We start from the raw sequence: 15788 nt of genomic DNA, 5'->3' as shown, positions 1-15788 counted from the left end.
TCCTCTACCAATAAACAGCACTATATATTGACCTTATAGTTCAAAGTATTACATTTATTGTATATAGACATGCCTGCTCAAAATTATTTACTCAAATCTCCTTTTATCTTTTTTCCCCATGCATCTTTTCAGGTTTTTGACAGGCAGCAGACTTTTCTGAGTCAGGGTGGATAATATAATGTTCAAAATAGAGCTACAAGGGAATGTATGAGCATTTCACTGAACAGATCCATGTTTATTTTAACAACAACAACAAATGCAAATCCTTTAACTTTGTTCTTAAAATGTCTATGATGCTTAGTAAAACATCTGTTAGCCAACTTCTCCCTCACTAATACCCTTCACTAATATTGGAGCCCTGGTGGTGCAGTGGTTAAGAGCTATGTTTGCTAACCAAAAAGCTCAGCAGTTCGAATCCACCAGCTGCTCCTTGGAAACCCTATGGGGAAGTTCTACTGTGTCCTATTGGGTGGATATAAGTTGGAATAAACTCAACAGCAACTGGTTAATATCCTAGGAAAGCTTAAGAATAAAAACTTGAAAGTACTCAAATTAAAGCAGAAAAATGTTTTTACCAGATGTAACTAAATTCATCAATTTGTTAGATTTTATATAAGTTGTTTAGGATTTTTTGTATTAGGATTGAAGTGTTGTAATAATGGGAAATTTAAAAATGCTTGTTATAAATAATCTAAGGAGACAGAATTATTCAGATATTTTGTCCAAGTAAATTCATAAAATAGTCTCCACGCCCACAAAAGATACTTTGCAGATAACTTTCTATGATGACCATCTTGACCCGACATCAAAATGTTTTCTTACAAAGGGAAGAAACTTTTATTCTTGGATTCTTAGTGGAGTGTACTTGAATGGAAACCCTATAAATAATACATTATCTAAGATTTAGGGGTATTATGAGTTGGAAACGCATAGGAGCAGGGCTTTGATTTAGTATCTTCAGGCAAAAATACCGCAATTCATACACAACTAAAGTTGGAGTAAAGAGCCATATGATTCAAAGACCATAAAAACACCTGTGTAGTTGCATAAATTTTAAGAACTGATCAAGGGAAATTCAGATAAAACAAGCCCATAACACAAATGTCCTTGCAAATTCACACACAGGGTATGTGTCACTGAATCCCTCTCTTCTTATAAACTAAATGCCTTTTCATTTCTATTTTTAGGTTTCCAGTAACTTCAACTTTTACATGTTTGTGATTCTGAAGAACCCTCATCTGAATACAAGTCTAAGAGGCCCAGGGTAAGCGCAAATTGATACTGCTTTAGTTGTGCGGGTAGTGAAAGTGAAATCACAACCAGGAGTAACACTTTAGGAAAACATGATAATGATAGGCATCCAGGTTTGGGAATTGGTAAGCCAGTGTATTCAATGAACATGTTGAAAAATTCTGTTTCCTGTGGGGTTTGAAAATGGATATTAAAATCCTGCTTTCTCTACACAATGACAAAACATTTAGACAAAATTTTTAAAATTTGAAAAATACTGGAGACATTAATTGTCTGGTGCTGTACAAACCAAAGATATCAGCTGAATCTTTTGTCCTTCCGATGGCACCTGGAGATTTTGGGATTGGATAGATACATATGTCAATCTACAGCTTTAACAAAACCTATAACAACAAAAGGCACTATTTTTTGATAGCTACATTAAAAAAAAAAAAAACTAATGTTAGGACACATTTGTTATCGGGGAATTCACTAAAATTTATTGATCATGACATCACCTATTTGACTTGATGCAACTTTATAAAGTGCTCTCTTGAATGAGGAACAATTCAGGTACACTGGAGAGCATGTCAATGCCACTTGGGACTTAGCTGCTACTGTAAGATTAAAAATACATTAAAATACTAAAGAGTTTTCAAGCTGACCTAGGGAGAAAGAGGATCATCAACTACATTTGCAATCATAAAAAGAAAGTGAGTGATATTAGGGGAAAGGGAGTAACAAGCCCAGATGAGAAAGAAAAAGGCATGAACAGATAAGCTATTCGGCAGGAAAGAGATTCTCCTCAGACGTAGAGGATTACACCTCAGTGGACGAGTCCATTTTGAAAGATATTCCAAATGAGCATCACTGGTAAGATGAGCATTAACAGTGAACAAGAGTCAAAGCAATCCTGAATCCTAACAAAGTATTGGATCAACAAAGTCAAACAAGTTTAAGGACATTTTTTAAACATTACATATAAAGAGTAAAATAGTATTTGGGTTTATATTCTGTAGTCATTCTGTAAAAGGAGCATCCACATTGGAACCTAATCAGAATTCTAAAGTGACCAGGCTGAAAGTATAATTTAAACATAAAGAAAAACACTACCTAAGGACTACAGTCATAAGTGTACTCTCATGGTAGGGAAGATAAGACCAAAAAGTCCTCAGCAATAAACAATCATTCACACTTCAGAGTTCTTATACAACATTCAGAAAAAAATGTATTAATATGTATTATTCCTTATTCATGCACAGAAACTCTGCACACTGTAAATGAGGAGATTATTAGTGCATCATCAACCCTAGCCTCTTTTCTCAATATAATCTCCATATCCTAAGTAGACACTATGAAGAAAATATACAAACACACATACACGGGAGCCTTCTTTGATTCTGTGTTAAAAGATAACATGCCTCATCACTCGTTTCTTTTGATGATGGATGTTCTGTTCCCAAAATACTTAGGGTTATAATTTACATACCCAATTCACTGTTGCTGGATCAGATGCATATGACTATTTAAATATACCAAATATGAGTATAATAGAGGCTAGCACAGATGAAAACCATAAAGCAATCATTTCCCAAAAAAATCTTTGCCATAGGATTCAAATAGATTATTTAGTTTATTTAAAATATTTCCTTAGGAAGAATTTAACATTTCAAAAGATTAAATACCATATTATTATCAATATTGACCTTAGAAAATTTTGTAGCTTCAATTAGATCAAATAAGTAGTATACAACATTCCTTCAGGCTGAAATGTGCTATCTTGGCCTTTTTTTCCCCTAAAATGAATATATTTCTTATGGAAATGAGGCATGAAAGTAAAATCTCTTTCACTAAATAGAGTCATAACTACTTTTTTCCCCCCCAGTTAAGGCACTTTTTTAAGTGAGTTAATGTTGTGGTAGATCTTGTTATGGTTCACTGTGCTTCATTTTTCTTTAAGTCAGTAATTAAATGGTCACATTAAATAAAAACATGATAGTGTTCATCAGTCAAAAGAGTCTGTTTTCAGAGATCAAGTATCAAATGCCAAAACGTACCCATCCTAGTAGGGATCCTACTTCAATTGATGCAACAGTGATTTCAATGAATGAAAAGAAAATTTATTAACAAGATATGTAGTACAGTTTCTAGCTGACCATGCACTCTTGAGTTTTTTATAATCCAAGTGTTTCAATGTCATGTTGTTAGTAATATGCCATACTTCTGAGACAAAAAGCCAATATATATTGAAGATAGTCAATGGCATTGTACCTATCAGAGCTTCAAACCACGTCATTCCAGTTTGACCCCCTGTTAAGAGTTTGCTTTTGTACTATATACGTGCTGGATCAGAATTTAAACTTTAACAAGTTCCTCAGGTGATTATTTTGTATAATAAATTTTAAGAACCACTGCCTAGTACTGCCTAGTGGTCCTCAAAATTTATTATACAAAAGAATCACCTGGTAATTTTGTTAAAATGTAGATTCTGATTCAGCATATCTGGGGTAGAAATGCAGATTCTCAGCAGGGGGTCAAACCAGAATGAACTGATTCAAAGCCCTGGTGCCTACTGGCCAACATCAGTCATACATAAAACTAATTCTTACAAACAATTTAATTGTCAACAAGCTTATAGCATTTTTTTAAACCACAAAATCTAATTAAAGCAAAATGTGATTGAAATAATCTACAGAACAATGTGTCAGAAGGACTTTTCAAACAAGACATATACCCATGTCTGCCTAAAGAAAAGATGAACTTTCCATTGTTGGCTTTTGGATTCAGCTGTTACATATTCATCGCATACCGTACTCAGGAAGAAGGAAAATGGAAAAAAAAAATCTATCTTTTGCAGCTGCTTCTTCTGAGCAACAAAAGCTGCTAGAGAAATCATATATACACATACATGTAAAATTAGGCAAACAAGCTGCTTTATTGCCCTGATTTAAAATAAGCTCAATCAGTAAAAAGGAAAAATCCTATAATATACAGCTTGATGAGCAGCTGAAGACAAGAATACACTCCCATGCAGTTTTAGAATTCAAGATATATCTCACACAATGAATTTTGAATGAGATGATGGACATTTCTCCTTACAATTTTTCTAAACCACTGAATGAACAAGTAGGATTAATATGGGAAATGAAACCCAAAATAGACAAATAAGTAAAATTTCTTAAATATGATCCTGAGGCTTTAAAGGCAGAAAAACATCTTGCTCCCATTTAATTTTATTTTATAAAATTATATCACTTTGCAAATTCTAATTTATAAGAACTTATGCTTAAAGAATAATTTTCATAAAACTTAAGTTACAAAGAATTATTAACGAGTGTACTTTAGTAGAAAAATGCATACATCAACTGTATTACAAGGCAAAAAATTAAAATGTAGTTTAATAAAATTACAAAGACAAAACCAAAACAGGCATGGGTCAGTTAATCAACGTTTCACTGGTCTAGGAATAAAGAACATGGAAAGTAACTGAAATATATAAAAAGTCTTACTCTTGACGGTCGCTGTCCGGGTACAGTTGTAAAGAATAGCCAACTCCCCAAACACTTTTCCTGGACCCATGGTGCACAGCTTCACACCTTCTTTTGTAACTTCAACCTTCCCATCTAAAATGAGAGGGGAGAACACAAAATCTTAATTCTGTCATATGCTCCAGTTCATTTGTTGCATTTTCAATGTGAGATAAGGGATGCTAGAATCATTTTTAAAGATGCAAAGCAGTTACCAATTTAAACAAAGTTCTTACCAACATTCAATGTGGGAAATGCTATAAAATGCATGAATTAAAAAAGAAAAACACATTCTTTCTTAATCACTAATGACATTTACCTTGAGATACAAGTAAAAAGCATCAGAAAAAGATAGAGACAGATATCATCCCAAGCACAAAAGTAGAAATCTATGCTAAAAAGCCAATATATGTGCAGTTGTAGAAATCTATGGTAATCCCAATTTTAAAATCATTTTGAATCTGAAAGAAAAACTGAGTATTTTTTCTCTAGCATATCTCATATTTGGAAATTCTCATTTGAGTAACGCACCTATTTTGAAAAGGGAAATTACTTTGACCCTTGGGCATTATTTAACTGAAGCTCATGGTATTGTTTCATTTTTAAACATCAGATCTGACTTGGGCAAGACTATTTATCTTCTTCCCAGCCCTGCAACACTGACTGTAACAGGAACAAACTACAAGAGTTGAGGGAAAAGAAAGAGGTACTACAGGTAACCCGTTGCCATCAAATTGATTCTGACTCACAGTGGCCCTATAGGACAGAGTAGAACTGCCCTATAGGGCTTCCAAGGAGCAACTGGTGGATTCGAACTGCCAACATTTTGGGTAGCAGCCGTAGCTTGTAACCACTATGCTGCCAGGGTTTGACCATTTATATTCCAAAAAGGGTTTAGAAAATAAAATGCTAAAGGAAGAAAAAGGAAAGGAAACACCATACACCGGATGCATATTGGCTTCAAGTATGGAAAACAGTATTCATGGGGAAAATGAGAAAAATGTATTTTTTTAAAAAGTCATAGCTAAGGAGATTAAAAATTCTATCACCTAACACAATGGAGGGTCGTGGGAGGAGGGAAATAAAAATCAACACAATCTATTCTAGACTTAATCCTCCTCTTATTCCTCCAAGTTTCTTATCCACCGCCTGCAGAAGAAAAGCCTAATGCTTGGCAAAGGAATTAGCTAGTAATTAAAGGGCACTAATGCCAAACAAGTGTTTTCCAAATGTCAGGCCTTCATGCATTGACTTCACAACAGCTCCTTATCTGTGTACTTCCTGTAATATTTAACATTTTGGAGTGTTGACTTTAAATCCATTCCTTTCTTTTTTTAATCAACAGAGTTTTACTCTAAGCAACAATGATTGTAAAAATCACAGGTTTGATGTGCTAATTATTTTTTTTCAAACACCTATTGAGATAAAATCTTAAATATTAATTTTATTAAAGTTCCATACCAGTGGTGCATGATCCACACTTCAGGGGACAATGTTCTGCCCTAAAAACCATTCCATCTAAATGGTGTTATCAGAGATAGAAGTCTGCAGTAATTAGGATAAAAAGTCCACACAGAATCTACTGACTACTCTTGAACTGCGTATGTATACCTACATCTATGTGACAGGAATGAACTAGTCCAACAATTTAGAAGGTTTGGAAGTACTTTCTTATGCAGGTATAGCCACTCAGATATTCTAGCTCTCTCATGCCTAACTTCTTGACTCCAAGAAAGAAAACTCTTCCTCTTGAGAGGTACATCAAAACTAGTCCAGTAAATCCATCTTTTCATAAGCTTCAGGCATTCCCCATGGCACTTTCCCCTTTCTTTCACTGGAAAGACTATTGCCCTGAACATTTCATCTGCCACTCAAGAATGATAGACAGGTTCAGAATATAGCATGGTGGTTAAGAAATCTATAAACTGTCTGAAGTCAGATTGCGAGTTGAATTTTGGTTCTCTTTTCCATTCCTCACTAGTCTTTTGACCTGGGGAAAGTTGTTTAACTTCTCTATGCCTCAGCTTCTACATTTGTAAAATGGATAAAATAAAAGCATTTACCTCATTGGTGGCTGTTATAATTAAATGAGATAAAAGAGATACACTGTTTAGCACAGTGGCTGGCACATAGCAAATGCTCAAGAAAGTCTAGCTTATTGGTATTATTTTCATAACATGCCTTTTTATCATTTATACAGAGACAGAATTTATTATATTTAAATGAACCACAATATTCTATCATCTACTATAGAAACCAACCAACATCCAAATTGGATCATAGGTTTTGTTTCTGAAAATGAAGAAAGAAGTAGCTCTAAGATTCTCTCTCTCTCTCTTTCTGGGTGTTTAGGGAGAAAACTTTTGAGATCAGATCAAAAGCACCAAAGAAGAAAACAGCGTCTTAAGAAATCACACCTGTCTACCCGGCAAAATACAATGTATTTGTACTCTTCCATACGTGGCTATGTCTGGCCAACCACACCTAATGCATTTTTTGTTTTGTTTTGTTTTTTCAGCTACTATATTCTCGTGATGGGAGTTCCCAAGAATTACATAGCAACAAACTTCCAATGCATTATAAAACTGTCTTGACTTACAGCTCCAGCCTTATGGACTAAAGGCCTAGTGATCTGCTTCCATAAAAATTACAGCCAAGAAACTCCTATGAAACATTTCTATTCCGTACCACATGGAGTCTCCATGAGTCAGAATCCACTCAAGAGCTATAGGTTTTTTTCAGTGACATTAACCCTTTGGGTTTTTTTCGATGACACGTGTTTTCAGTATTAGAATGCACACTTAACTAAGTGTGTTTAAATTTTGGTTAGTAATATGGATTTTGAGGGATATGATCTTGCAGTATACTCTGCCAATGGGGTGACTGTCACTTTGGTGCCACTGATCTGTGGCATGACAGTATCCCACTGGGAACAAGGTAGATAATTTATTGCTGGGGCCTTTTCATTAGGTTACATGGGGAAACTCTGGTTTTCCAAATATAACAAAGAAAAACCAGAACAAACCCATCAGGGCTCCCTAACTATCACACAGGAAAGCCATAATTTATTTCTCACAGACATAAAGGAGAAAAAAGCAAAAGTTTACAAAAGTAACACACCCAGGAAGCATCATCTAATAGAATGCTCAACCTACACATCAATCAGGTTCTAACTCAGGTCTTCTGAGCTTCAAGCATTTCAAAAGGAACCCACCTTCACGCTAAATGCATTAGAACTTGAACTCATAGCTCTGAGGTCCAGAGAAATAAAAACTGCCAGCACATCCAATTTATAAAATTTAGATATGCCCCTCTCTGAGAAGTTGTAAATGCCCCCACTACCTCCACCACTACCCTACTTGGGCCTGCTGCCACTTCCTTACTGGAAAATCACACTCATTTAATATTCACCTGTTTTAATTTATGAACGATTAATCTTGTTACTGATCGTATTTCTTTTTCTCGTATGACTTCAGAAGGCTTACAGTCAGATTTGCAGCCAACCTCTACGAATTATGTAAGAATCTGGAGTTTCAAATTTGTATACTAATCACTAATGTCACTTCTAGTTGCAACCCATCTTCCTGAAATTATTTTATATTTGCCTCATTTTTTCATGTCTTAATTCATTTTTGAAAAGGTGGGTATAAATAATTATATACATAAATAATTAATGCTGGCAACAGCAGGTTGTATTCCATATTAATTAGAATAGCCGGGGCGGGGTGTGGGGGGGACTTGCCTAAACACAGAATATATTTGAGAAATAGCAGTTTGGATTTACAACATCTTTTCCAGGGTATGTTAAGCCGTGGAGATTCAATATATTCGTAACAGTTAAGGAAGTGAGGAACATGATAGCATAAAGCACATCAGAACGATCCAGAAAACACTATATATATACCTTTTCTTTTTTTTTTAATGAACAGAGACCTAAAAGGTAAACAGAAACACAGTGTTTATAAATCTCTATTCTGAGTACTAATTTGATCACTTATTCCTCTCATACCTGTTGTGTGGATGGGCAGTGAGTGATTCAGGAAAGCAGGATAGATTGGGCATTACAAAGAAAGTTAGGTAAACACATTGCATTAATAAGAGTTCCTTCAGAGACATTTAGAGATATCCCAATTTTACAATAGCCCAGGAAAGTGAGCTATTGCTTTGAAATGTAACCTTGTTTAGGGTCATTCATTAGTCCACACACCACCCTTGGAAAAAAATTAAAATTGATGAAACATTTTTACAAATTATTTCCAAGTACAGGCTGTGTGGTTCACTTAAGAAAGCTAAGAAGAAGACGGGTTCACGGTATACACCCAGTTGCCCAGTCATAAAGCAGATAGGCCTGGCCATTACCCTACCTGTTCTTATCCTTCCCTAAACTGTCCTTTTTACTTCTTTTTCACTCTGTGGCTACATCTGAGATTTGTTTTAAAGTGAATCTACTACATAAAAATTAAAATATGCCTCTGAGACCCGATGGGGCAGTTCTACTCTATCATACAGGGTTGCTATGAGTCAGAATGACTTGATGGCACATAACTGTGTGGTGATTTTGGTGGTGGTAGCCTGGGGGAAGGGATGCAGGCATGGAATGAATAGAAAAAAAGGTCAGATAGGCTGCATATACAGCATACTTTTGCCAGGGCTACGCCAAACGTAGGAACAGCCTAGCCTGGCAGATTTTATATAATTTCTTAAAAAAAAAAAAATTTTTTTTTTTTTTTTTTTAGGAATGTAGTTTTAATCAATTTACTTCAGGTCATCATTATTAATGTAATTTTTATTTCTTTAAAGAACTAGAAGTGATTCATTAGCATTTATTCATGTTTGTTTTAATTCTTCAACTTAATTTCATCTTCAAATACGTTAGATTTCAAATCAAGAAATTTTTTTTAAGAGTAGTAAAAAGATACTTTCAGAACATCACAGTAAATTTCCAGACTTTTTCTTTTATTCTCCTTAACTAGTCCCCATGGTTACTGGAGGCTATTAGGACTGTTATCGGGAGAATTAATCATAACCCAAATGTGGTTAGTTCATATATTATGCTTTTGCTCCCTTCATTCATTTTTGCCTTTTTAAAAAGTGTAATATCTATACTATTTTCACTATGGCCCCTTGCTATCATCTCCACCAGGAAGAAAAAACAAACCAAACATCCAGATGGTTTTAATTTGAATTTTGCTAATAATGCTAAAGTTGTTTGCATGAGGAAGGATATACACACAGTTGGATAAGATAAGCCTTAATGGTTATTTATAGTTTCATTTAGTTCCTTTATCACCCATTTGAATAACTGAATGAATTTTTTATTCTACTACGGGTACTATATGTCTATGGTCTAGAACAGGCTGACTCTTAAGTTCTAAATCTTGATTGCCACACTGAGTAACAATCATTTTACCCTCAGCTTTTTGGGACCAAATACATGTACTACCTTTGTAAGATACTGAGAGTTAAGGGATCCATTATAAAGCACCTGTATTTTGTCTGTCATGTCTAAGAATCAATAGGCCTATACATAAAGGAAGAAATTGAGTTTAAAAGGAGACACAAAATCTCTTAGCTTTGCTTATCCTTATGGATTTTTATTAACCTGTGATTTTGTGCCATAAAGGCTTTCACAATAAGGCGAATCAGCTTAGAGACTTATTAGTGGCAAGCTGAAATAGAATGGCTGGCAATAACCTCATTACAAACATTCTGTGCTTAGTTTCAACAGTCTTGGTTGGAACATTCAAGACAACTTAATTGGCCAGTAAAGGCAGACAGGTGTCTTCTAGATAAGACCTCCTGTCCTTTCCCCTTCCAGTTCTGCTCTAATCTGTTTGACTATGGTTTCATGACTTTGTAGGTTAGAAACTATAGATTTTAGCATACATGTTCTCTCATAAAGGGCTTGTGTAGTTGCTAGATTCAACAAAAATGCTCAATGCTCTGGTGGCTGAGCTGTGTTGTTACTAGCATGAAAGTATTACCCTTTAGGAGAGGAGGTTCATATACGGATTTGCCTTCTTTATGGTTTAGGGATACTAATACACACACACACACACGCACGACAGCAGTGGGTTTTGGGATATATATAAAATAAGTACAATTGGTGCAATTTTTCAGTATACCAAATTATAATAGATTATAATATATACTGAGTATAACTAAAATGATCACAGATATCCCTAGTAATGAGTGGATAAAAAACTTAAAAGAACTATCCAGACTTGCTTTGCAGGGTCATTTTAGCCTGAGGGAGTGCTGTCATCTGGGGGAAGAAGTACAAATTCATGAGGCTGCCATAGGGTTAACTAGAGGGGGCAAGCAAGCCACATAACCCCAGGGACAGAATATATTCTTAGATGTCCCCCTTAAACCTGTGCTTCTTGTTGATCATTTATGTAAGTCTTCCTTAAACCAGCAGAAGAAGGAAAAGGACAACCCTGCTGTGAGACACAAGTTTGTTGCTGAATTAAAGAATGGCAGTTTGTCATCACTTTATCAGTTGTCTGTTTAAGATTGCTTTTAAATCCTAATATAGTCTCTCTGGATCTAAACTCCTACCCCTTAGATAATGTGTTAACCTTCACAAGGTTAATCTTGATGACTGAAAATCATTCTTGGCACTGAATAAAAAAGCCTATAAGAAATAAGCATATATTTTTAAAACTACATATTCCTTCCAAAGTTTATTTTAACATACATAAATTTAACCATTTCTGATTGGGATGTATTTTGCTTATTAGCTCCTCATTAGAGATATATATTCCAAAATTATTTGTGTTATCACAGTTTCTATAACCATCAACTACTTATACTACTTTGAGTTAGGAGCAAGCTTCCCTCAAAGAAGTCACTTTTCTTTGATATCAGCATAGCAATAATTCTTACAGGGAGCACAAAAGTACTAATTATCCAAATGGAACAAAACAGGATCTGAGGTGTAAGAGGTTAGTTGAGGTTGAAGCTACATGAATGAAGACCTTTATTTTTTCTCCAATTAAGTTAGGCGAATTCGATTTCCCTAGTAGTGACTGCTATAAGTACAACTGATACAATTTTTCAGCATACCAATTATAACAGATCATAATACATACTGAGTATAGCTAAAAATCATCACAGATATCCCTAGTAATGAGAGGATAAAAAACTTTAATGAACTTCCACAACTAAAAATTTCATTTCTTAAAAAAAAAGTAAACAAGTTAAGTTAACATGCACATCAAATCTGAACTACATTTTTTTTTTTTTTTAACATTTATAAACAGTCAAGAAATCAAACAGCATGTTACATCGGGCAATTCTGCTGCAAAATACCTCTTCAAATTAAAAAAAAAAAATATGTCACTTTGATGACTAAAGTGCATCTTATCCAAGCCATGGTCTTTTTCAATTGCCCCACATATGTGCAAAAGGTGGACAATGAAAAAGGAAGACAGAAAAAGAACTGAGGCATTCAAATTGTGGTATGAATGAGGAATACTGAATATATTGTGAGAGAAGAAGGAACAAATAAGTCTTAGAAGAAATACAAACAGAATGCTCCTTAGAAGCAAGGGTAATGAGACTTCACCTTGCTTACTTTGTACATGCCTGAAATCAGGAAAGACCGATCACTAGAAAAGAACACTGTGGTAGGTAAAGCGTAGTGTCAGTTGAGGCAAGGGAGGCCGTCAGTGAGACGGAATGACACAGTGGCTGAAACAATGGACTGGAACACACCTATGACCATGACGATGATTCAGGGTAGGCAACATTTCATTGTTATACATAAGGTCCTTACAGGAGTCAGAGTTAACTGGATGGCAGCTAACAACAACAGGGCATATATACATATTCACCTAAAACTTATATGAGCAAATAGACTGAAATTTAAGCAAGCTGGATATATAGAATCATTTGAAATGTCACAATGAAAATCTGGAACAAGTCACACTTCTGTCCTTCGAGATATTTTAGGAAAAGAGAACATACTAAACCTGTTGGAGATGGGTCAACTCTCTGACAATAAACAGGATTCTAAAAGGATTTCTGATTCTGAAATGTCCTTCCCCACCATCATGAATCTATCATTTTTCTACCCATTATAACCCTATCATTTTGAAGTATACAAAAAGCTCTAGATAAATGTTTACGGACTGATTTCAGTTGCCAAAAATAAGGAAAACTAATTTTTTAATTTTTTTAATTAAATTATTTTTTAATGATAGACCAGAGAAGAGACATACACATATAGGAGAGGAAAAGGAAATAGACTAATTCCTTAAATAAACGAAAGTTGAACAGAAAATGTAATTGTCTTCTTTAAGTCAAATTTATTAAGCTTAACTCCAGCCATGCATAATGCATGCTATAATACATGAGCACCTCTGAGTATCCTCAATAATGAGGGACTATTTCTGTACGGCAAGAGCATTACTATCACAGTAAGATTTGTGAGCAGTCATTTATGTGATCTTTGGTTTGGTTATGTTTCAATACAAACTTGGGAGAATTTATGAAGTTAAGTGGTGGTTCTCAACTGGGGACAATTTTGCCCTCTTCAGGACATTTGGCAATGTCTAGAGACATTTTTGCTTATCACAACTGGGAGATTCTACTAGCATCTAGTGGGTAAAAAAAAAAAAAGTGGGTAGAAACCAATAAAACTGCTAAACATCCTACAATGCACAGGACAGTCCCCCATGACAAACCATTATTCAGTTCCAAATGCCAAAAGTTAAGAAACTCTAACGGAAAGTGAATCTATGCAAGTACATTTAAAGAGAAAATTTTGATTTGCCCTATTTGTCATTTTAACCTCCACCAGATGCAAATTACAAGCAAAATAAAAGGTTAACACTAGATTGCAATATTTAAGTAAACTATGTTGCCACTGGATTGAATAGAAAAGCTAAAAATCTACTGAATATTTCCCCCAGCAGATATCACCAGAAATAGTAGAGATTAAAGAAGATTGTGAACACAGGAGAGGTAAGCACAACTGGACTAAACCAAAACCAAAGAAGTTTCCTGAATAAACTGAATACTTCGAAGGCCAGAGTAGCAGGGGTTGGGGTCTGGGGGCCACAGGTGGCATCTGGGGTCTTAAACCCTAGCAAGTGACCATCTAAGATGCATCAATTGGTCTCAACCCACCTGGAGCAAAGAAGGAGAACAACAAAGACACAAGGTAATTATGAGCCCAAGAGACAGAAAGGGCCACATAAATCAGAGGCTACACCAGCCTGAGACCAGAAGAACTAGATGGTGCCCAGCTACAACTGATGACTGCCCTGACAGGGAACACAACAGAGAATCCCTGACGAAACAGGAGAGCAGTGGGATACAGACCTCAAATTCTCATAAAAAGACCAGACTTAATGGTCTGATTGAGACTAGAAGGACCCTGGAGGTCATGGTCCCCAGACCTTCTGTTAGCCCAAGACTGGAACCATTCCCAAAGCCAACTCTCCAGACAGAGATTGGACTGGACTATGGGATAGACAATGATACTGGTGAGGAGTGAGCTTCTTGGCTCAAACAGACACATGAGACTATGTGGGCAGCTCCTGTGTGGAGGGGAGATGAGAAGGCAGAGATGCACAGAAGCTGGCTGAATGGACATGGGGAATACAGGGTGGAGGGAAAGAATGTGCTGTCTCATTAGGGGGAAAGCAACTAGGAGTACATAGCAAGGTATATATAAATGTTTTTATGAGACTGACTTGATTTGTAAACTTTCATTTAAAGCACAATAAAAATAAAATAACAATAATCATAAAGAAGATTGTGAAGCAAGCCTTATAAAAGTGTCCTACTGATGTTAGAAGGCAGCCTTTTTCCAGACATACCCTTCATTTTATATCCTGGCTACACCATTGATCGGCTACAGGATTTGGGGTAAGTTAGTCAACTCTCTATGCCTCAATTACACTGCTATAGATTTGGGATAGTAGTATCTTCTTTCATAAGGTTATGGTAATTAGATAACACATGCAGCAAGACAAAAAGCATATAGTTTTAAGAGTAACGTTTAGAGGAAATTTCCTTTTAGTAGAGAAACATCTTCTTAGGCAATGTAAGGAAGAAGGTCATGGCTCATAAGGAGACAGAAATTGTGAATGTGCTCTGCGTATGAAGGCAGGAAGCTAGATGTTACAGAGACAGAGACCATAGAGAAAGCCTCATGTTGAAAAGACCAGAGGACTTCCAGTAAAGGAATGCCTAACGTATAATATTTAGTGATTTGCTGCCCAAGTCAGCATCCTAGTCCTCTCTCCAGACATCAAGTCAGCGTCACACTAATTTGTTTTGTGAAGATTTGGGGAAAGGTCAAAGCTTGAGGAAGATCCATTGTTTGGCTATGTCAAAAAACAGAGAGGCAGAGAGCAAGAGATCATAGAATAATTATTAAATTATGTAATTATGAGAAACTAGGAACTCAGGAACTTGCAGCTATCTTAGGGGAGGACAGTGGCCTTCACAGGATGTCAGATGGGTACTTAATCCAATTTTACTTAAATTCCAAAGCTATTAGAAACCTGAATTTTGTCAACAGGTAATGTTGCTTCGGTCAGAGCTTAGGGCTCCTTTTTCCAAGCCCATTTGACACCTTTCATTTATATTCTTAATGGCTTTGATGAGGAAGAAAAAGGAAATGTTTTGAGATCAGAAGTTTTAGGTGATATTCCGGTTCTCAATGCTCTTGGATACAGCGGATATTTGGCACTCAGATTCCACATGTGGAGATGGAAATAATAACTACCTGCTTCACAGGGTTAATATGTGAAATTTAAGTGAAGGAGTTTGATATGGGATGAAGCTTTCTACAAATATTAGTGTATAGTAAGCTAATTTAAGGGCAATCACTTAATTCCTATGGTGTCTGTTTGCAAACTGAAGGGGGCTAATAAATATTCCTTGGTAAATAAATTAGAATGTTAGTAAAAATGACCACTACTGTGATCATGCTTGTATAAAAGCCTTAGGATTTCATTTTCATTATATTGCCTTTTTTTTATAGTGCAGAGAAAGAAAAACAACTATAACTAA

At 35.5% G+C, this 15788-nt stretch overlaps 1 protein-coding gene across 2 annotated transcripts in view; it reads right to left on the bottom strand.

The window, feature by feature from the left end:
• The window catches only part of PRKG1 (protein kinase cGMP-dependent 1), a 1397311-nt gene that overhangs the window by 875325 nt on the left and 506198 nt on the right, over positions 1-15788 (bottom strand). For both annotated transcript variants that reach the window (XM_003409256.4, XM_003409255.4), the window contains exon 3: positions 4740-4853. In XM_003409256.4, the coding sequence (XP_003409304.1) occupies positions 4740-4853 (114 nt within the window). The remainder of the gene's footprint in view (positions 1-4739; positions 4854-15788) is intronic.

The sequence above is a fragment of the Loxodonta africana genome, chromosome 16, assembly GCF_030014295.1.
Source record: "Loxodonta africana isolate mLoxAfr1 chromosome 16, mLoxAfr1.hap2, whole genome shotgun sequence".
NCBI classification, from domain to species: Eukaryota; Metazoa; Chordata; class Mammalia; order Proboscidea; family Elephantidae; genus Loxodonta; species Loxodonta africana.
Note: the sequence above shows the minus strand (reverse complement) of the source record. Positions and strands in the feature narration are given on the sequence as shown.